Source organism: Bos javanicus, chromosome 3 (genome assembly GCF_032452875.1).
Source record: "Bos javanicus breed banteng chromosome 3, ARS-OSU_banteng_1.0, whole genome shotgun sequence".
Classification (NCBI taxonomy): domain Eukaryota; kingdom Metazoa; phylum Chordata; class Mammalia; order Artiodactyla; family Bovidae; genus Bos; species Bos javanicus.
The window spans coordinates 115964913-115988744 of NC_083870.1; the positions used below are offsets into that span (position 1 = coordinate 115964913).

Below are 23832 nucleotides of genomic sequence, written 5' to 3' on the forward strand. Positions count from 1 at the left end.
TGTGTTGCTGGGTTTGGGGGATTCAGAGACAAAAAGGCATAACACATTTATCCTCAAGGAACACATAGAGTCCTGGCTGCACCAATTAGGCAAGAAAAAGAAATAAAAGGCATTTAAATTGAAAGAAAGAAGTCAAACTGGTACTATTGGCAGATGACATAAGATTATATATAGGAAACTCCAAATATTTTACCAAAAAAGTACTAGAACCAGTAAATGAATTCAGTAAAGTTGCAGGATGCAAAATTAATATACAGAAATCTGTTGCATCTCTATTCACTAATAATGAACTATCAGAAGGAGAAATGAAGAAAACAATCCCATTTAAAATTGTGTCAAAAAGAATGAAATACCTAGGGATAATCTTACCTAAGGAGGTAAAAGATCTGTACTTTAGAAAATGGAAAGGCATTGAGGAAAGAAATTGAAGGTGACACAAACAAATAGGAAGATTTTTGGTGCTCATGGATTGGAAGAATCAATATCGTTAAAATGTTCATACTACCCAAAGCAATATACAGACTCAATGCAATCCCTATCAAAATATCAATGGCATTTTCCACACAACTAGAAAAAATAATCTTAAAATTTGTATAAAACCACAAAAGACCTCAAAGAACCAAAGCAATCTTTTAATTTTTCTAAATTTTATTTTCTTGCCTGCGCCTAGAGGTTCACGGGGTCTTCTTTCCCCAGCCCAGGATTGAACCCTAGCCCCAGTGCAAGCACCAAATCCTAACCACTGGACATGTGGGAATTCCCAGTCAAAGCAATCTCGAGGAGGAAGAATAAAGCTGGAGGTATCATACTCTCAGATTTTAATTACTACAGCTTTAGCTACAAAGCTACAGTAATTAAAACAGTGTTGTACTGGCACAGTAGCAGGCATGTAGATGAATGGAAAGGATAGAGAGCCCAGAAGTAAACCCACGCACATGTGGTCAGTGAACCTGCAACGAGGGATGCAAGCGTGTGTGATGTGAAAACGTCTCTCCAGTGAATGGCTTTGGGAAAACTGAACGGCTACATGCAGAAGGATGAAACTGGACCACTCTCTTATACCATATACAAAAATAAGCTCAAAATGAATTAAACTCTTAAATGTAAGAGCTTAAGCCATAAAATTTCTAGAAGAAAATATAGGCAGTAACTTCTTTGACATCAGTCTAACCAATATGTCTTTGGATACGTCTCCTATGGCAAGGGCAATGAAAGCAAAAACACACAAATGGGACCTATTCAAACTAGAAAACGTTTGCACATCAAAACCATCAACAAATCAGAAAGGCAACCTGCTGGATGAAAGAAGATATTTGCAAAAGATATGTCCGGCAAGATACCCAAAATATATAAGGAATTCATACAACTCAATATCAAAAAAAAAGAAGTAATTCTATTAAATTATAGGCAGAGGACTGTTTGTATCTCATTTTCATCATCCTCACCCTTCTCGGCTTCCTTTAAAGGCAACATATAGCCTTCAAGATGTGACTCACCACTAATCTTCTCTGCCTGCTTCAGTTGATATGAAAACTCAGTTTCTTTCAAGAGTGAATTTACCTACAAAGTTGCTTAGCAGCTGTCAGAATCTTTGAGGAACTGACCAAAACAGAAGAAGCACCAGGAGATGAGAATTTTCGTTTTCAAATAGGAAGAGAACTTGATTCCTCAGAGCCTGAACTGACATCAGTCTTGGGCAAGGTCCTTAAATGGCTCACGAGAAGGTTGGATTGGGAGCATTTAGAAAAGAAGTGGGGGCACTTGAAGCTCTGGGGTCACTAGGAAGAGGTCAGGGTGGACTCAGAGAATTTTATTTCGTGACATGGCTATCTCTAAAATGCAGTGAGATGTAGGCATAGATATAGTAGGCATAGATAAGGTTGAAAATCTTTCAGAGAACATGGAAAACATACGGGTCATTCTTTAGGAAAATCTTGCTAAAAAACTCAAACTGGAGAAATAATGGTACATGTAAAGAATTGCTGAATTCCAGAATCACTGGGGCTTTAGAAACACTGATGCCTGGATCCCAGTCTGAGAGATTCTGATGTAATTGGTTGGAGGTACAGCTTGAGCATCAGCAAAGTAAGAAACTTTCCAGATGCCTCTAACATGCAGCCATTGCTCGAAAGGGAAGCCCAGAATCCGAACAGACTAAATCTTTCTAGGAGCTGGCCAGGTAGTTCACCGGATGTGAATATGGCTTTGTAAAGAATATGTTAGGGACTTACAAGTGTAATGTTTTGTCCATGAGAGACACAAAAACTCTTCTCCCTACCAAGGCCTGTAACTTGGTAGCTAACAAGAGGGGATTTTTGCTTCTCAATCAAATGAGATGAAAAAAAATCCACCTTGTAATGATAATGAGATAAACAAAAGCTAGTGTTCAAATGGTAATTATTATTTTCATGTGATATCAGGATCTTTGCATCCTGCCGTTGAATTGATGAATGATTGATTTTCTTTTCATCAGAAGCATCAGAGGATGAGCTCTGATGACATTCTGTGGAAAACGCAGCTGAGCCTGAAATGTGAAGCTAGTGGGTTTGTTACCGGGTCAGCCTGCTTATTTGGGGCCTTGATACTCCACGTGTTTGGGCCACGAGGCACGTGCTCTTGGAAAAGGACTACTGCGTGGATATTTTCCTAGACCATTAGGCCAAGGTCTGGCTTCCTTCTGGGGTCAAGTGTCCGAGTAAATGGACACAATGGGGCAAGAAGTCATTCCCCTTTGGGGACATCATGAAAGTCTGAGCACTTTCTCACATATGCCAATGTATCATCCCGTTATCCTGGTCGGTTTCCTGCTTCCTACATGAATCGTTTCTGTAAATGTCCAGGGACTAAATCCAACGTTTGTACCACCTGGCTCGGGCTTCCCAGGTGGCATAGAGGTAAAGAATTTGCCTGCCACTGAGGGAGAGGAAGGTTTGATCCCTGGGTCAGGAAGGTCCCCTGGAGGAGGAAATGGCAAGCACTCCAGTATTCTTGCCTGGAGAGTCCCATGGACAGAGGAGCCTGGTGGGCTACAATTTATGAGGTCAAAGTGAGGCAGACATGAGTGAGTGCCTGAGCACACACACTGCCGGGCACAGTACCCCAGGTCTTACTATGGATTTACTTTCACACATCTTTTGATCCTCACTCTCCTTTTTTTAATTTCTAAAGGCCACTCCTCCTTCATCCCCCCTCCCTAAAGCTTTTTAAAATGACAGCAGTTTCCCCCTTAAGGTTACCAAGGGTTACCATGTAGAATAAATTAGGAATTTGGGATTAACATACACACTGCTATATATAAAATAGATAAACAAGAACCTACTGTACAGCACAGGGAAGTCTATATACTCAATATTTTGTAATAACCTAAAAGGGAAAAGAATCTGAAAAAGAATGTATATATGAGTGTATAACTGAATCTCTTTGCTGTACATGTGAAACTAACACACCATTGCAAACCAACTATACATCGGTTAAAAAATATGTAAGGGAAAGAAGCAAGTCACAAAAAAATGAAAAACATTTCTTAAAAATAATAAGCTGGGCAGGTATGTAAGGCTCTGCTTTTTTTGTGGACCATTTTTTAAAAAGTATTTATTGAATTTGTTACAATATTGCTTCTGTTTTATTTTTTTGTTTTTTGGTATGAGGTATGTGGGATCTTAGTTCTCAGCCTGGGGATTGAACCCTCACCCCCTGCATCTTAAGGTGAAGCCTTAACCACTGGACTGCCAGAGAAGTCCTGCAAGACTCTGCTTTTAAGAGCCCGGGACATATCCACATCCACTGAAGCCAATCACACAGACATCAGAATCCAAAACATGGACGTAGCCTACCCTTCTCTCCAAATAACAATATTAGCACAGCACACCTCATTTAACAAAGCATTCAAGCATCGTGCTCCCTCAGATCAAGTGCATCTATTAATAATGACTTAAATCGTCTGTACTGATTTCACATTATTAAGAAACCTCATTCCCATCATGTGGAAGAATACAACAGGGCGGGGGTGGGGACACCTTGCTAACTTATGTCCAAAGAGCACAACCCAGCTCGGGGCAGATCCTGCCAAGACACACCACGAATGCTGTCTCATCCAAAGGTCAAGAGCTGCTCTCATCCAGAGTCCAGGAGGGCTCTTCTGGATGCTCAGAAGCGAAGGTGCCCTTGAGCACTGCCATCCACGGTGGCCGAGGGGGCATGGAGTAGCCTGGTCCTTGGCGGGCACAACCACGGGGAAACAGCCCTGGAAGGACATTTACAGACTCTGGGGAACCGTGCAGGAGAGCAGCCCACTGAAGCTCTCCCCGATAAAGGTGATGGCGTCTCTTTACAACTGTCATGGGGATTTAATTACATGATAAAATTGCAGCTCCTGCCTCTTGAGACAAATTGCCTGTTCAGACTGATTGTTTTTTATGAATCTCACACAGGGAGCAAAATGCTTCTCTCCTGAAGTTGGCTTGGTCTGATGGTTATACCTCATCATCCTTTACCTCCCTCCTGGAAATGAGAAGCTTACTGATCCTGCAGTTGAGGAGGGGGGTGTGCCTGGTGGTCTCTTGGTTTTTTTGCAACTCTGCACAGAGCAAAGCCAGCCCAGTGATGTCTGATGGACTGAATGTTCATTGACCTTATTTTTCTGTTTGCAAAAAAAAAAAAAAAAAGAGAGAGAGAGAAAGAACTTTGAATTTCCAACAGAAAAATAAAAGGCATAATAAGGAATAGAAATGACCGCTAAACATGTACACAACATCCAATTTTACCAATGTGAAATGCAAGTTAGAAAAAGAGATCTTTTTCATCTATCCAGTTGTGAAAGGTTTTTTAATTTTTTTGAAATTTTTGGCTGTGCTGGGTCTTCGTTGCGGCACGTGGGCCTTCTCTAGTTGTGGCCCAAAGGGGCTCCTTTAGTTGTGGAGTCAGGCTTCTTGTTTCGGAGAGCTCACTGCAGAGCACGCTGGCCCAGTAGTTGCGGTTCGTGGGCTTAGTTGCCTGCGGTGTGTGATCTTAGTTCCCCAGCTAGAGATCGAACCTGAGTCCCCTGCATTGGAAGGTGGATTCTTAATCACCGGCCCACCAGGAAAGTCTCCTGAATGGTTTTTTTTAGAAATCAAGTTTTGGAAGAGTTTAGTGAAACTGCTATTTCAGAGTTTGCAGGTGGAAGGGTGAATTTCTACACCATTTGGAAATATTCTATATTGAGTGTACATGTACGGGGCATTTTTCAGGTACCAGAGGCCTACAGAGATTCAGAGTAGAAATCCTTGCTTTTAAGGAGGGTTACACTTAGCAAGAGAGAGAAAGACTAGACAGCCGTTAGCTGGCAAGTGGAGTGAGACCACTGATGGATAGGGGTCCAGGTGTGAAGATGAGAACGGATCAGGGAAGTTATGAGAATGCCAGGAAGTAGGGGTGGGACAGGCTTTTACTGAAGGTGGCATCTGAGCAAAGCACAGAGGGAATTGAAGGAGAAGATGACTTATGATCCCTGAGGGTGTCTGTTTCCCTCTCTTGGCCTGTGCTGCAGGACCTGGTCCTGTTATCCTGGGCTGAACGAGAGGCAAGCATCCTTGGCCTCGAAGCTGTGTTGCTGGGGCCCAAGGTGCAGTCTGGAGGGTGGGCGCTTAGGTGACCAGGCAGGCAGAGCAGAGACCTGGGAGAAAGTGAGCCACTGGCAGCAGGTCTGGGGATCAGAGTTGAGGGCTTAGACCTTGGTGGACACAGAGGTGAGCTGCCCAGATGCTGCTGTTTGGGAGGACTTGTTTCCCCACTGTGAGCTCCTTCTGGGGAGAGAGCCACCTCCTTCTAGAAGGGACGGCCCCCAGTGGGGCGGATCTAGAGACCGAGGGAGCCAGGAGACTGGTGCTACCCTGGTGACTTCATGTGGGGAAACCATGACATGGGTCAGCTCTAACGTTCCCCTGGGGTCTGGCTGAGATGTGGGGGGGGCCTGGGTCGCAGGTCAACCTCCCCTCTGCCCATCCTGCCCTCTCCCCTCCCCCTCGCAGATGTGGATGCCCAGCAAACACCCTGCAAGGCCACAGCACCTGACTGTGCACTGGGCCACCTGGAAGGATGGGTGGGCGTGTGGTCAGAGCAGGTGAAGATGGGGAGCAGAGACGGCCTGTCCCAAGGCCAGGAGGGGTGACAGGGGTTTGGGGTGTCACTGAGGCTGGTGCAGACCAGAATTTCTCAACCACCTCAGCTGAAGGACTAGGAATGTAAAAACTTTTAATTATTTTTAAACTTTTTGGCCATGTGGCATACAGGATCTTCCCTGACCAGAGATGCTCAAACTCCCACCCTGGACATTGGGAGCTCAGAATTTTAACCACTGGACCACCAGGGAAGTCCAAGGATTTTTTTTTTTTTTTGGTCCCAATTTGTCATAGAGTGATTCTTTTTCAGAATACAATTAAAATTAATTAACAACAACAACAAAAAAACCCCAAATGGAGAAAAGGCAGAATTCCAAGTCCAGAATGTTAATTGTCAAGTTGCTGTAGATGTTTCTAAACGTTTACTGACAATTTTCACAGCAAACCCTTTATGGAGCACCCCCTACCTGCAGTGGGCTGTGAGTAGCACCTTTACTGACCAGTTACTAGAGTACAGGGTGGGTGAAGAGATGCTGGGAGAGATGGTGGGGTGGGTTAGTTCACAGCACATATTTTAAGTCCTCGGACACAGGGTATAAAATTGGGACTCTTCATTGTTGGACAGGGGTTGCTGGACCTTTTTTGTAATGTGTAAGATAATAATATTTTAGGTTTTGTGCCTCTTATGGTCTCTGTGGCAACTACTCAGCTCTGCCATTGTAGCATGAGAGCCACCACGGACAATATGTAAATAAACGGGCAGGGCCGTGTTCTAATAAAACTTTATTTATAAAAACAGGTAGCTGGCCCTCAGGCGACAGTTTGCATGCCTTTGCTGTATTCAGTAAGGAATGATTGCAGGCTTATAGGCAGGAGAGTCACATGCACCTCAAATAGGAAAGTTATTGCATCTCTTTCTCTGCATACCTTTTCTACCCTTCACCTCAGTGAAATGTGCTCTTAATTCTCATGGCAAATTTGACTCAACAACAGTCAGTGGAGCATCTGGGTACCAGGCACACACCTGTCTCTTTCTTTTATGTCTATCCTGCTTTGGGTTTGCTAAACTTCTTTATTTAAAAAATTATTTATTCATTTTTGGCTGTGCTGGGTCTTCACTGCTGTATGGGCTTCTCTCTAGTTGTGGTAACTGGGGGCTACTCTTTGTTGCAGTGTGAGGGCTTCTCCTAAATCACTGCAGATGGTGACTTCAGCCATGAAATTCAAAGACATTTGCTCCTTGGAAGAAAAGTTGTGACCAATCTAGACAGCATATTAAAAAGCAGAGACATTACTTTGCCAACAAAGGTCCATCTAGTCAAAGCTATGGTTTTTCCAGTGGTCATGTATGGATGTGAGAGTTGGACTGTAAAGAAAGCTGAGTGCTGAAGAATTGATGCTTTTGAACTGTGGTATTGGAGAAGACTCTTGAGAGTCCCTTGGACTGCAAGGAGCTCCAACCAGTCCATCCTAAAGGAGATCAGTCCTGGGTGTTCATTGGAAGGACTGACGTTGAAGCTGAAACTCTAATACTTTGGCCACCTGATGCGAAGAACTGACTTATTGGAAAAGACCCTGATGCTGGGAAAGATTGAGGTCAGGAGGAAAAGGGGACGACAGAGATGAGATGGCTGGATGGCATCACTGACTTGACGGACATGAGTTTGAGTGAACTCCAGGACGTGGTGATGGACAGGGAGGCCTGGCGTGCTGCAGTCCACGGGGTCACAAAGAGTCGGACACAACTGATCAACTGAACTGGACTGAGCTGAGGGCTTCTCATTGTGGCGGCTCCCCTTGTTGCGGAGCACAGGCTCTAGGGCACGAGGGCTTCAGTAGCTACAACACGTGGACTCCGTGGTTGTGGTTCCCTGCTCGAGAGCACAGGCTCAACAGCTGTGGCACACGGAGTTAGTTGCTCCACAGTGTGTGGGATCCTCCCAGGTCAGAGATGGAGCTTGTGTCTCTTGCATTGGCAGGCAGGGGTCTTTACCACTGAGCCACCGGGGGAGCCCTTGCTAACCTTCTTGAGTCTGTAAATTTATATCTTTCATCCAACTTGGGAAAGGTTTGGCAATTATTTCCATAAATCCTTTTTCTGCTCCATTCTCTTTCTCTTCTCTTTCTTGGATTCTGCTCGAACGTGTCAGATCTGTGTTGTCCCACAGCCCCTGTTCATTTTATTTTCAATCGTTTTCCTTTCTGATCTTCAGACTGGATACTTTCTTTTAACCTGTTTTCAAATTCACTGACTCTTTCTTCTGTCATCTTGGATCTTCTGTTTGGCCCCTTATTGTTGAGAACGAGGCCACCCCTGGCTTCAAGGGGAGGAGTGGTGGTGTTCTTTCTCCAGCCCGAAACCTTGTGTTGCCACAGGGACTCTGTTGGTAAAGGAGGAGGGAAGTGGATGTCTGCAGCTGGTCTCAGGGCACCAGTCTCTCCACCTCTATCCTTCCTACCTATGCAAGAGTTAACTGTTTCCAGATTAGATGATCTCATTCCATTGCTGAATGGCTCCTCACTGCCTTTCCGAATACATGTAAACGCCTATGTCTAGAAATTGTGGCCTCGCACGATACAATCCCAGCTTGCTGGCCCGGATAGTCCTCCTTCTCCTCTGACTTATGCTCCTTGTTTCCAGCCAGGCCCCACTTCCCCTGCATGAGGTGGGCTGTGCGCTCCACGTCTGCTCACTCCGTTCCCTCTGTCTCCGGCCCTTCCTTTCCATCACAGCCCATCAGTGCACATTCATCTTTCAAGGGACAGCCCAACAGATTTTTACTGTCTTCCATATGTTGTTTTGTCTATTAATATTTGTTACGCACCTACTCTGTGCCCAGATATGGCCTCTAGGACAAGCCCAGACCCTGTTCAATGCCCAGCGGCTGGGCTTAGTATTTGGTACCAGGCTACAGGTAATGCATTTGCTATTTCCAATTGTTTCTCTGGAATATTTATCCTGAACAGGGTGTACCATTGCAGGAACCATTGCCCTCCTGGAAAGGCAGAAAGGACCTTCCCTCGTATCTTCCTTTCTTTTTGTTCTTTTGAACCCCTCCAGTGTGCTGGGGGACGATGCTAATAGAAGTGTGTCATCAGCATACATTATGTCTTTATTAGCCTGTTTCTCAATTTTGATTCTGAAAATATCCTGATTTAGTCTAATTGCAATTTCACCGTGTTCCACAGGCAGTGACGGTTCATACTGGGGGAAGCTGAGACGTGACCCTGCAGGATTTTTCTTCCTGCCCATATGCTTTGAAGCTGGACCATTAGCTCGAAGGCATACATCTCATCTCATCACAGTGATTCAACCTGCTTCTGGGAAAAAAAAGAGCTTAGGGTGTGTGTCTGCTGGAAAGCAAAGGAATATCTTCATTCTAGGTGGTGGGAGATATTTTTCTGAAGCTAAAGCAAGGGCTGCTGCTGGAACTATTTTATTCCTAAATAATTTAACTATATTCAAAGATAATCTGATGTTATTGTAGGAAAGTGTATTTCTAATAAATTCCACTTGATCTGGGTGAATCAATTCAGGCAGCGCATAATTGAGTCTGTTAGCAAGGACTTTAGCAAGAATTTTGCAATCAGCGTTAATTAAGAAGATGGGACAATAATTTGTGCATAATTCCGGATCTTTTCCTGGCTTGTGAATCAAAGTAATAAGAGCAATGCTCCGGCTGGTGGTGGGATAGTGTCATTAGGTGCTGATTTATAAGTACTTAGAAAGGTTTAATTTCATTTTGCTTCGAGCAGGGTCTCCCTGCCCCCACACACTCTGATCAGGGCTTCAGCCAAGACAGCAGAGCCCGTGTCTCCCCATCCTTCGCCGCCATCACTGACCTCCTGCTGCCCATTTTTGTTTTTGTTCTGCAGCTGAGACACCCCGCTCATTCACCCAGGTTTTTTTTTTTCTTAATATTATTATTATTTGTAGAGTATTTCTTAATACTATTTGAAAAGTGTTTCTTAATACTCTGAATTATTTGAAGCGATGGACTCCATGCTCTTGATGACGTGTCTGCATGCTTGTGTGTGATGTAAATTCTCAGAGCTGTCACAGCCTTCAGGGGGACGTTTTCCATGGATCTTCCAGCTACATGTCTTGGGGTGGGTCTGTGTCAAGAGCCCTCGACTGTAAGTCAGGGAACATACCTGGTTTGTGTGCTGCTCCTAATTGACTGTTGCCCAGTAAGGGAATACACGAGAACCCTGGTGTCCTGGTCTGTAAATGCAGCCAGAGGACAGTTATAGGCATGACGGGGTAGCGGGAAGAGCTCTGGGTTTCCCCCTCCTGCAGCTGTGGGACCTGAGATGTGGAACTCAACCTCTCTGAGCCTCGTTTTTCTCTGCTGGGGAAGTGGGAGTCCTTGGAAAACACAGACCAACTAGAGTCCTCACTGCACGTGATTCCTCTGTCATTGTCTCCACTTGGGGCTCGTTATAGCACAGACAGGCTCTAGTCTGCAGACTTGTTCTCCTAACGATCCGAACAAGGCCATCTCTGGGCAAGGCTGCTGCTCTTTGGTGAGTCAAGCTGATAAACTCACTTCTCACCAGGAGACACCTTCCCTGCCCATCTGACCTGGAGCTGACGGTTCCAATGAAAGTGGGGCCCATTCTACACACCCATGAAGGCAACAGGGTTTTCATCCATCTCCAAAAACACTACATGTTGGTCTTGGAGCTCCAGTTCGTCCCATTTGGAAGCACCCTGAGAGATGACCCCGCTAATCCCATTTTTTTTTCTTTTTCTTTTTGGCTGTACTGTGTGGTTTGTGGGATTAATTCCTTGACCAGAAATTGAATCCTGGGCCTCAGCAGTGAAATCGCTGAGTCCTAACCACTGGACTGCATGGGAATTCCCAACAGTCCAATAGTTTCAAATGAGGAAATTAGGATTCAGATAGAAGAACAGACCATACAGGTTAAGGACCACACATATAGTGGGAGCGCCAGGCTTGAACCCAGGTCACGTCGTTGCTAGTCTCTTGTCGTGTCTACTACACTGTCAATGCCCACGCACTTGCCATTCGTTCAAATGTGAGTCCTCCAAGGCGGGAGTTGTGCTTATTTAACTTACATTCAACTGCTGAGCTTTCTGTGGGGGACCTTCCCCTCCATGCAGAAGGAGGTGGGTGTAGCCCTGACCGCACGGCATGCTAAACATCGCGCTGATGGAGTGAGCAGTCGAATTCCACGGCAGACTCCACTGGCCCTTGTCCATCCCACATTCACCGCACTCATTCTGCACCTATATGCACGGCGGCACGAGCTCTCTTAATAAAAACCCAATTAGTATTTCTTTAACTTGCCTCCAGATGCTTAAATACCATTACCCCAAACACAACATAATGCCTCTAGTTTTTCTATTTCAATCAAGAATTCAAGTAGCATCTTGACTTGTATATAATATATCAGCAGCAAAATCATGGAAGGCTGACATCCTTAATAATAGCAATTAGTAATCAGTTGTTTCTTAAGTAGTTTGATTACGCCAGTTACCAAATTGTACAGTTGATGCATTTGGGGGGCAAGCAGGGTCTCTCCACCCCTCCCCCGCCATCCTTTCTCCCTTGCTGTGTTCCCTCAAGTCAGTGAGCTGATAGGTGTTCCAACGAGGTGAGGTCGAATAATTCCACTGTTGCTAATACTGAACAGCACAGACTTGGCTTTAGCAGAAAGTAGAATCAAATATTTCTTTGCTGAAAGACTCACTCCAATCATGTCTGTGAAAACACAGACTGTGTCCACCTGGGTAAATGTTAGCAAAGGAGTTTGGCCTGCCCATGCAGGCAGGCCACCCAGAGTTTGAGCCTTTCTATAGGCTTCCTGGTGGCTCAGAGGTTAAAGCGTCTGCCTGCAATGTGGGAGACCTGGGTTTGATCCCTGGGTCGGGAAGATCCCCTGGAGAAGGAAATGGCAACCCACTCCAGTATTCTTGCCTGGAGAATCCCATGAATGGAGGAGCCTGGTGGGCTACAGTCCATGGGGTTGCAAAGAGTCGGACACGACTGAGCGATTTCACTTTCACTTTCATAGGTTTCCCAGATAGCTTAGTGGTAAAGAATCCGCCTGCCAGTGCAGAAGCTGTAGGAGACGCAAGTTCGATCCTTGGGTCAGGAAGATCCCCTGGAGAAGGAAATGGCAACCCACTCCAGTATTCTTGCCCAGAGAATCCCATGGACAGAGGAGCCTGGCGGGCTACAGTCCACGGGGTCTCAAAGAGTTGGACACGCCTGAATGACTGAGCACACACACAGGGCTAAGGCCTTCTGCCAGGCTCTGGATACCAGGCAAAGGTCTTGACCTTAAGGAGGTCATATTTGAGAATGAAACACTCAGTGGGTATTAAGATGAGCTCCGCAAGGTTTTGTGTTTCAGTAACAGATGGAGACTGAGGGCTTTGTGCTCTTGTGGCCAGGGGAGGTGGGTCTGTGTGTTGGGTGGGCAGGGTGGGCTTTCTGGAGAAGTGGACTTCTACAGGATCTAGGAGAAGGGGAGGTCTAGGTGAGCCTGGGTTTTGTCCTGGTGGAGATGTTTTTATTGGGAGGGGGTAGGTGGGAAAGATGAGGGAGCAGATTGTGGATGAACTGGAGCTCAGGCTTGTTCCCCTCATCACACACACACACACACACACACAGAGCCCAGCTCCAGGACAGCCTCCTTGGTTCCTCATAGCAGGCCAATCTGGGTCTGACTGGGGTTGAATGCCCACTAGAGACCTCCATGCACTTCCCAGCACCCTATGGGGCATCCCAGGGACATCTTTGCAGGACAGCAGGTGGCTTCCCAAGGGCACAGGTGAGTTGCATGTTTAAGGGAAAACCTGACTGAGGACCCCTCTTCTGCCCCATGGCCAGGCAGGGCAGGTACGTTCGGCACTTGGCCCTGTTATCTGCCGAGGATGAATTTCTGAAGTTCCTTTGCCCTCTGCCCTCTGTAAGGGGCCCCATGTACACCTGAAGGGTTGTCTAGAACACGTCATTCCCACCATTTTCCCAGCTGGTTCCTCTTTTCCCTATGCTTTTACTGGGATGCTGACATGGATCTGCAGAAATAAATAATAATTATTTTTTTCTGCTCTATTTTGCAAGAGTAATGAGCTCACACACGAGCATGGGGATATCACTGAGCAAAACATGGTCCCTGGATATTTATGTTGACAAGCAGAAAGAACGGCTACTTATCTTACTGCTGCAAATTATCGTCCTGTAAACAGTACTTGGAGTTCTTTCAACCAGGGCTGTCCTTGGGATGGACAATTGAGCCTCTGCTTTCCCTGAAACGCCTTTCAGCCTGATCTTGGCCCTGTGTCTCCTGGTCTGGGGGCATCTTCAGAGCCCGCCCCTTGCTGGGTCCTTGCCCGTCTTCTCGCTCATCATCCCTTCATCTTCACCTTCCTCCTTGGGAGAACTGAAATTCTTTCCTGTATCCATTCCCAATGCGTGCGGCATTTCAAGGTGTTGCCCCAAGTTCTGACCACTCACCACACATTCTAAAGCCCCCACGTGTACGTCTTAATGCAGACGGCTCTTGTTCCTCTGAGGTGTGTTGCCCGAGGACTCACAATCACCCCTCTCCCAGGAAAGAGCCTGTTTACTCCCACACTCAGGAAACAGGCAGCCTCATTCCATTTTAGACGGAGACGGTGAGATTTGGGGATCATGGCTTGAGAGAAGCATGGGGCTGGACGGGGTCTCAACAGTGATCCAAGCCATACTTCCCAAAGAGTGTCCGCAAACCTCCAATCCCTCCCCTACCCCTGCTGACTCCCATCCCCACCCCCTGCCGGTGGTGAAGCCACGCAAGCCTTTACCCTGCCCTCCAGCATCAGCGTGGGTCTCCAGGGACCGCATCCCAGGTGCACTCCTCCATGGAGTTTTGCTCAGGGGCCTCTGCTCGGGAAGCGCTAATCAAACCTCACGCACTAGTTACAAGTAAAGGCACTGACTCAGAGAGGGAACGTGACTTCTCTGAGGCCACACAGCTCATTGGTGGCCGAACCCAAGTTTCCCGCTGGAGCCTTTCACTCCAGGGCTCCTTGAGGCGCCTGAAAGGCTACCTGTGATGACCGGCTGGGCTCTGCACTCCTGGGGGGCCATCCTGTGTGTAATTCTCGTTTCTAGTCTCCCCTCATTCTCCTAGGCTCACAGCAAAAGCTCAAACCTCGTCACAATCCCAGATCCCTCTGATTTCTGTCTGGCTTGGTGTCCCTGTCCTCTGCTCCCCCCTAACTTCCCAGCGTTTCTCAATGTTGTCACTTATCTCTGTCAGCCACTCATCTAGCCCACTGCCTGGATTTAGACCCTGCCATCTCTTCCCTGGGCACCCGCCTTCCATCACCTCCTAACTAGATCTTGTTTCCTGACCTGTCACGTTTCCTTCAAACCCCACTCTCACACGTCAGCTGGAGCGGCAGCTGCCTCATGCATCTCCACCCCCGGTTCAAGCCCAGCCTGCTTCCCCTGCAATAAAATCATGGGTAACAAGATGTGCCCTGAGGCCACACACTTAATCATTCAGTTACCAGCATCCTGAACCGAAAACAGCCCGGAACAAGCCCAGGTCCTGACAGCGTGGCAGCAGCACTGACCTGTCCCTGCCCTTTTGACTTGTGCCTTTGGGCGGGGAGAAGTATATATGGATGTGATTTAGAACCTAAAGGCTCATCGTGGGATGGAACAGGACCCCCTCAACACAGAGTTCATTGGTTTCAAGTGCGCAGTAAAAAGGTGGGGACAATAAAGATGGCTCAGGAAATCAGCAATGTGAAAATAAATGATATTTTACTTTTTGTTGGAGAGTCTAGATTTTTATCTTGGATTAATAAAAACATGTTATTAATACTGAGAGATTTAGCTATTTAAAATAGTACGATGTTACCTGTAATTTATATTAATATGTAGCACTGACCATGTGTCCTATTGTGAAAACAGTTATGCTATTTAATAAATGAATCAAAGGAACAGACTGGACTTCCCTGATGGTCTAGTGGTTACAAATCTGCCTGCCAATACAGGGGACACAGGTTCGATCCCTGGTCAGGGGAGATTCCAAGGGAATGACAAGAGGCCAAGGGGCAAAGAAGCCCGTCCACCACAACTGCTGAGCCTGTGCTCCAGAGCCATCCTAGAGCAACTCCTGAAGCCAGAGTCCTAGAGCCCACCCTGTACAACCACAGGAGCCACCGCGGTGAGAAGCCTGTGTGCCGAAACTGGAGAAACCCAGCAGTCAGCAATGAAGACCCAGCGCACCCCAGAATAAAGTGAATAAAGAAAGAACAAATCAAGGTTGCTGTTGGGCTTCCCTGGTAACGCAGATGGCAAAAAGAGTCTGCCTGTAAGGCAGGAGAACCGGGTTCGATCCTTGAGTTGGGAAGATCCCCTGGAGAAGGGAATGGCTACCCACTGCAGTGTTCTTGCCTGGAGAATTCTATGGACAGAGGAGCCTGGTGGGGTCCATGGGGTCGCAAAGAGTTGGACACGACTGAGCGACTCACACACACACACACACACACAGAGCTGTTGTTAAAGAATAAGCAATGATATTTTAACTCGGGGACTTCAAATATACAAAGCCCTAACCCACTGGGACAGGTTTGTGAAAGAGGAGCGTGTACTCGCTCCAGCCAGAATCCCTTCAGAAAGCAGGTGGCGGGGATCCAGGGTATCCAGTAGGCACGCAGGGCTCAGGGAAGCGATGGGGTCTCCGGAGGCATCGGGACACAGGCCCCACTCCCTGTGTCTCAAGGGGCAAGCAGGGAGGTAAGAGCTGACACCCTACAGCTGAGCCTTCAGCCCAACATTGAAGCCAGATCACAGGGGCCGTCTGGCAGGGACGGGTCCCTGGAGCAAATACTCTGCCCTCCCCGCTCCTCGAAGTGCCTGGCCTTAGCTGCACCCAGAGAGCGCGGGGCCAAGAGGACGCGATTCACCAAGTCACCCCAGGAGCAGGCAGTGGGCAGGCTGGCTCGGGAGGGCAAATACAGAACCTAGAGCTCAGCACTCCTGGGGGAGGCGCAGGGGAGGAGTTGAGTCCCCTCCGTGCCCCCGTACAGGCTCCTGGGTTGATACCTGTACTGTGTGTGTTCTCAGTGAGGACCCGGCCCATCCAGGCAAAGCTAGGTCTGAACAGAGGCGGGGTGCTCTCTGGGCACATGGTTGCTGGGCCCTCACCCTGACTGGGGCCCAGATATCAGAAACACCAAGGAAAAGAAGCAGCAGGAGCTGGTTTCTCTCTAAAGCCTTCTGCAGGTTGCTCACACCCCCAGTGAAAGGGTACACGGAGGTGGTGGAGGGGTGAGGAGGGCTAGGGGAGGGAGGAGCAGAGGGATAACCACTCCCTCGGAAGTGCCAGGCTCTGATCTTGCCCTTCATCACATTACATCTCCACTCGCCAGGACCAAGGGCCCAAGTGTGTTCCCTTTTGGTGACCTGCCTACATGAGTGAGCACGTGTTTGTGTTTGTGTGTGAAGGTACATGTGTGTGCGATGGTACACATGTGTGTGTACTCACACATGTATGTTGGGAAAGAATTTGCCTTGCGTGGGGAGGGGAGTCATGCATATCCCTTAGGAGTCAAGATAGGCTTGCGGAGGGCACATTTGACGAGCTGGGAAGCAGCCTGGTACAATTAAAAGTTAATCTCAGGTCAGGGAAAATATTTTCAGCAAGTGTGACAATGGTATTATATCTGTGTTATGTGAAGCAGACCTACAAGATGTCAAAAAAGATAGAAAGACAAGAGGAGATATTGCTCAAGGACCTGACTAGACAAGTCACATGTGAACAGATCTGCAAAGAAAACCCAAATCCTGTGGATAAGACTTGGTCCTGAGCAGTAAAGAGAGGGCGGGTGAGCAGGCATTAGAGAAGGGCCAGGGCACGCTGACTAAATTGGAGATTTAAATGTGAGTATTAATCACCCATAATGTTCAGGGTGGGACATGACACACACACTCACTGACGGAATAGAAATCCTTTCAGAGAACAATTTGGAAAATTTATTCTTGTCCCAGGAATACTGCTCCTAAGGATTTATCCTAAGGACACAACCCTGAATAAGAAAAAAAAGCATATGAATGCTAATAAAGACACTAATTACAGTATTATTGATAGTAGTAAAAATGTAAATGCACAGTCCCTTCTTGTAGGAATTTGGTTTAAGTATTTCGTGGTTAATCACCTCAATAGGTGATTGAAATTAAGAAGACCAGGTAGCAACATGGAAAACACTTTAGGTATATTAACTCAACAGAGCAAAGCACAAAATTATACCTCCCCCATGACTGTAAGTCGAGGAAACTCACATATGCAAACAGGCTAGCTCGGAAAAAGAGTGGAGAAATGAAAGGAGACGCTGTGCTGGGATGCGGATGCCATAGTTTAATTTTTCTCTTTTTAAATTTTTGGTATTGCTTTAATTACTGCCTGTGTAACACACAGATACATACTGTGTGTGTGTGCATATGTATAAGGACTTCCCTGGTGGCTCAGATGTTAATGAATTTGTCTGCAATGTGAGAGACCCGGGTTTGAACCCTGGGTTGGGAAGACCCGCTGGAGAAGGGAATGGCAACTGGCTCCAGTATTCTTGCCTAGAGAATTCCACGGACAGAGGAGCCTGGTGGGCTGCAGTCCTTAAGGTTGAAAAGAGTTGGACACTACTGAGTGGCTAACACACACACATAAGTATACATAGCATATATCAATATATATATTATATACCTATGTATACTTATGGTGTGCACATATACTGCACACTACATGTATATCTATCTATATGTATACTATATGTATTTACATACATGGCACCTATGTATATTATGTATTCCCTAAGATGCTACGGAGAAACTTGAAGGAACTTTTTGGCCAGTGTAGTATATGTATATGAATGCTGTGTATATACGTAGTAAATATGTATATAATACTATGACATACAGATACCTACTATGATACATACTGCATATACACACAGGTATATGCTATGTACATATACGTATACACAATACAGGCAGCACGTATGTATGCTTATAAATAATAATCGCAGAGCTGGGCATGTATCATTCTCCTCTTTCAACCATCTGCCCTCCACACTCAAAAGCCCCCCCCTCGCGTGTGCACGGTGGGAAGCCAGCAGGTACGTGGCGGTTACCTACGAGCACCCCGGGGGGCAGCTGGGCGGAGGGGTCCTTCATCCAGTCGTCATTGGCCAGTTCTATCACGGCGTCCACGTGCCGAACGTCAGCGCAGATCACGTCCTTCAGTCTCGCCTCATCCCTGCCTTCCAGGGCTGCCTTTAATTTCTTTACGAAATCGGAGTTGACCGGGTAATCGGGAAGGCGATCAGAGACCGACATTGTGCTGTCGCCTGTGTGTTAACCAAATCGCTCTTCTCAGCTGAGTCCAGAGTCAGCAGCTGTGTGGACAGGGCTGTGGGGAAGCCTATAAATAGAAGAAACGTGGTCAGTTACAGCCCCGGGGACTGGCCACCTGCCAGCAGCCCTCCCCACTCCCTTCCTCACAGAGTCGGGAATTAATCTCCAAGGCCTCCGTTAGGATCCTAGAGAGGGGGCCAGTAAACGCGTCTGTGAGTGGGAGAAGCAAAGAGCACAGGGTTGTAAAAAGTCAGGCTGTCCTTGGCACGGCTGACCAACCTCTTCTTTTGTCAAAGTGAGACTCTGTCCTGAATGTTTAAGATCCTTTTCCCCAAGATTGGGCTTGCAAATCTCTGTGCTGTTGAAAGGAACGTTTTGTAACGTTCTATTAATATACCACTGTACTCCTTCACTTCATCTAAAAAGAGTCTGGTTGACTACAAGTTGGACCTGACTTGAAACCCAGGAGAATGCAGGAACATCTTTGGTTTCTAAATTCAGAGATGGACTGGCCGGTTCCGAGAAGACAAGATCGTCACGTAAGTGAACACAGACAAGCATCCTAAGTGTGAGCGGCAGCCTCTGTACTTCTTAAGGATGCGAACCTCAGCGTAAAGCATCCAATTCCACGCCCGATGGACGTGCAAGGCGCTGGTGCTGGTTTCTGCACATTCCTTGGGGGTAGGCGGCTTTCCCCCCCATAACCTCTGTCTCTAGTGGTCCTGCATCTCCTCCATCTGGGTGCTCTGACAACTTGAGGGGCCCAGGCTGGGCCATTTAGCTTAAAAGTTAGTTTTTGGATACATTAAAAATTGAAATAGATAACACTGTGCAAGTTCAGGGTGTAGGTCACGTTGATTCGATGCATTTATGTATTGTGACATGGTTGTCATCGCAGTGTTAGCTGACACCGCTATCATGTTACAGAATTGCAAGCTTTTGTCTTCTCTTGTGGTATGGATACTTCGGTTTTGGAGTCTCTTAGACAGTTTGACGTTGTCTTCAACAGCACTGATGTCTATCGTCACCTTCCCGTGCGCTGAATCTCCAGGACTTACTTATCCAGTGGTTGCAAGTTTGTGCCCTTCTGTGCTGTTTCTTCTCTGCCCTCACCTAGGTTTTTTTTTTTTTCTATATTTAAAATTTAAACAATTAATCATAGTTTTTCAATTGAAGCGTAGTTGGTTTATAATGTGGTGGTAGATTCTGGTGCACGCAGAGTGATTCAGTTATACACATATTGGTGTTGTGATCAGTCGTGTCCAACTCTGTGCTGACCCCATGGGCTGCAGCCCGCCGGGCTCCTCTGTCCGTGGGATTCTCCAGGCAAGAATACTGGAGTGGGTTGCCATTTCCTCCTCCAGGGGATCTTCCTGACCCAGGGATTGAACCCACATCTCCTGTGTCTCCTGCATTGGCAGGCGGGTTCTTTACCACTGCGCTGCCTGGGAAGCCCATACATAAAATTTTGCAGAAAAATCTGAACGAATTTTTGGCCAACCCAATATGTATGTATGTATTCATATGGCTTTTATAGAGTCCCCTTCAACTTGTGTCTCAGTCTTGCCACCTCTTCCTTTCCTCACTGTCTCCCCATGTGATGGTTAATCTTATGTGTGAACCTGCCTGGGCCATGCTACCCCAGATACTTGGTCAAACGTATTCTGGATGTTCCTGTGAGGTTTTTTGACGAGATTAATGCTTAAGTTGGCAGACTTTGAGTAAAGCAGAAGACCCTTCGTAATCTGAGTGGGCTTCATCCAATCAGTAGCAGACCTTCAAAGAATAAACACTGATGCCCCCAAGCAAGAAGGTATTCTGCTATCAGATAGAGTTTGGACTAGACCTGCAGCTCCTCCTGGGTCTCCAGCCTGCTGACCTGCACTTCAGGGTTTGGACTCACTGGTTGCTACAGTTATGTGCATTGATTTCTTAAAAAATAAATCGTATGTGTCTTTATTTTAAGACTATACACACACACACACCCCCATCCTCTTGGTTCTGTTTCTCTGGAGAACCTTGAATAAAACACCCTTCTCCTCTCAGCTTCTCTGCGTGACTTTGCAGCTTCTGTTCCATATGCTGATGCTTTTCCCTAACACGTCTACATCTGCATTTGATGTAGACAGTTGCCAGACTTCTTGTCTTTATTCCTTAAGGGCTCTTCATGTGTTTTCTGTGACTTGCAGCTGAAAGTCCAGCCCTGGACTTCCTGCCTAATATTTGTTCTCCTTCCTCCTACTTAACAGAGCCTGGGTTTTCTTTGTTGCAACAATGTGCCTGGCCCCTGGTGATGAATTATGTTGATCTTAGTCAGCAATATCTGCCCTTGTCTCCTTTGCTAGTTACCAGACTTCTTAGCCTCCCTTGTAACACAGTTGTGGCCAGTGAGAGCTGGCATGATCTGCTTTGGTGCATCTGGGAAATTTTTGCCTTCTTGATTGAAAGGGGAGGTAGTGGCTGGCACTTCTTTCATTTCTCTTTCTTCTCTCCTTGAACATGGACATGATGTGTGGAGCTGTGGCAGCCATATTACAGCCATGAGGGGACAGACATGAGATGAAGTCTCAACATACTCAGGTAGGTGGAACAGAAAGAGGGAGTGGGACAGATGGTCCCTTGATGACATTTCTGAACCTTTGTCCCAGCTTCAGGCTGCCAATTGCCAGACTTCTTGTCTTTATTCCTTAAGGACTCTTCATGTGTCTTCTGTGACTTGCAGCTGAAAGTATTCCTGGTTGATGTAGGTAGTGTGTTCACTCTGCCTTTAAAATCATGAACACATCCTGGTTTTGGTTTAAAGAGATGCAGCAGACACACGACAAAGAATGTGAGTCGACTCTCTAAGCCTTCCATTCTTCTGTAATTGAACTCTGGCTTTCTATGAGAAAATCTCGCTGAATGTTAAAAGGAAAACAGCTGACCCCAGCCTCCTTGAGTAGAGGAACAGTAGCATCACAGGTTAGGGTCATCAGAGAAGCCAGCCAGGACCACTTGAGGGGCTGCTGATGGACCCTGATGGAGACATTGCTGAAATCTCTGGCAATGGGGCTCTGCCTAGAAAGGAGAAATGAGCTCTGGGAATCTGTATGCAGACATCTGACTAACTTGCAGAGTCTGTGGTTGGCCTCTGATTCTTTCTCCAACCAAAGAATGATGGGTTTTGAAAGAGATTTTAACTCTGAGTTTCCAAACACAAATGCCTTGTAGCTAGCATCAGATGCCTTACATTTGCAAAGAAATTTAACACCAGCTCATTTGTGTCAACACAAAGAGACAAAGTGTAGTGATCACAGGAAATTGATCGGAATTTGGGTAAGTTGACTTAAAGAAATAAAATGAGGATTATTAGAGATTGCTATCAAACTTCAAATCAGAAAGGAGGTAAAGATGAAGCACTTGTTAGGCAGATAATAAGATGACAAAGCCTCAAAATATGGCACTCACTGATCTTAATTATCAAGCTATCTGCTGGGTGTTTAATCAGTAGCACATATACTATGCTAATTATTCTGGCTAATTTTGTTATAATGTAATTCTTTATTAACCCTGCTATGTATAAATTAGGAATTGAAATGTAACTAACACAAATTATATTTAAGGCAACATGAATTTCGTTATTTCATTGTGAAATCTTCTGATTTCTGTTTCTTTGTCTTTCCTTTTTTGATTTGTTCATGGGATCCCCAACTGCCCCCCATGCCTCAGTCCCCTACAAGTCGAGCCATCATTTGAGGAGGAAGGGACCAGGTACCAATATTTCTCCTTGAACTTCTTGGAAATCTTGTATTTGACTTTCTCCTTCACCAACTGTCCTTGAAAGATACGGAATACATTTAAGCAATCAGTGGTAGAGAGATCCTGGCTTTCTCTGGATCAGATAAAGGTCGCTTCATTGTTCCACTTGGAGGTTTAAATAATCATCAGAGGGTACCATGATTCATGATCTTTCCCAGTATCAAGAAAAGACCCTGATGCTGGGAAAGATTGAAGGCTGGAGGAGAAGGGGATGACAGAGGATGAGATGGTTGGATGGCATCACCATCTCAATGGACATGAATTTGAGCAAAGTCCAGGAGATGATGAAGGACAGGAAAGCCTGGTGTGCTGCAGTCCATGGGGTTGCAAAGAGTCGAACATGACTGAGGAACTGAACAACCATGATTCATGGGTTTCAGTGATATATTGTATGTGACTTACATCGAGTTATGTGTACAAGTCTGGTTAAATGAAGACTAATAACACAGATCCTGATAGAAGAACATAAACGCTACCTAAAATTTTTTGCATCACACAGTTTGCATCTGATGAGCTCGGTATAACTGTGCAGAGAGATGAATAGCATGCCTTTGAGACCACCAGCCTTGGAGTTTTTCTCTATCAATACTCCTGGTCTTGAACAGCAAGACATTGTGTAGCAAGACAACAATGCCTGATGAATAAATGGAAACAGTGTGGGTCTAATTTAGTCTCAGCCCCGCTTCGGAGGAGAATCAATAAGTTGGTTGCCAGCGGAGGGTCATGGTTTGGAAAAATGGTCAGTCACGTATATGCAAACCCCATTGTGGCCTCAGGTCAGGAACAAGCGCCAGGCATATCCAGGTTAACTCAAGGTGACCGTGGCATAATTCCGCTGTGAAATGGGTCCACTTCTGAGACTGAGTGCTCCTTTGAGCTTGAAAGGCCCTTGTTAAACTCTTAGGTCCTGGAGAACTCCTTCCACACGCAGGTTCCCTGAAGGTCAGCCCTCGAGTGCTCTCGACTCAAATCTCACTGTCTAACCCAGTGGACTCACCAGCCTGGGGCTGACCTGGACCGTAAAGAAGGCTGAGTGCTAAAGAATTGATGCTTTCAAACTGTGGTGCTGGAGGAGACTCTTGAGAGTTCCTTGGACTGCAAGGAGATCAAACCAGTCGATCCTAAAGGAAATCAACCCTCAGTATTCTTTGGAAGGACTGATGCTGAAGCTGAAACTCCAATACTTTGACTGCCTGATGCAAAGAGACAACTCACCTGAAAAGACCCCGATGCTGGGAAAAATTGAGGGCAGAAGGAGAAGGGGACAGCGGCAGAAGATGAGATGGTTAGATAGCATCACTGACTCAATGAACATGAGTTTGAGCAAACTCTGGGAGATAGTGAAGGACAGAGGAGCCTGGTGTGCTGCAGTCCATGGGGTTGCAAGCAACTGGACACAACTTAGTGTTGAACAATAGCAACAAAATATCTATACCTATTCTTTTCCATTCTAAGTTATTACAAGATGTTGAATATGGTTCCCTATGCTATAGAGTAGGTCCTTGTTTATCTATTTTATGTATGGTATATTTGTTTATTCCAAATTCCTAATTTAT

At 46.2% G+C, this 23832-nt stretch overlaps 1 protein-coding gene across 2 annotated transcripts in view; it reads right to left on the reverse strand.

Annotated features, from left to right (window-relative positions):
• ASB18 (ankyrin repeat and SOCS box containing 18) overlaps positions 1 to 18812 on the reverse strand; it is a 72049-nt gene extending 53237 nt beyond the window's left edge. Inside the window, exon 1 of one of the 2 annotated variants that reach the window (XM_061412711.1) lies at positions 18256 to 18812. In XM_061412711.1, the coding sequence (XP_061268695.1) occupies positions 18256 to 18460 (205 nt within the window). In that variant the 5' untranslated portion in view covers positions 18461 to 18812. The remainder of the gene's footprint in view (positions 1 to 18255) is intronic. The other variant, XM_061412710.1, reaches the window with a different exon arrangement.
• Between the last annotated feature and the right edge of the window lie 5020 nt (positions 18813 to 23832).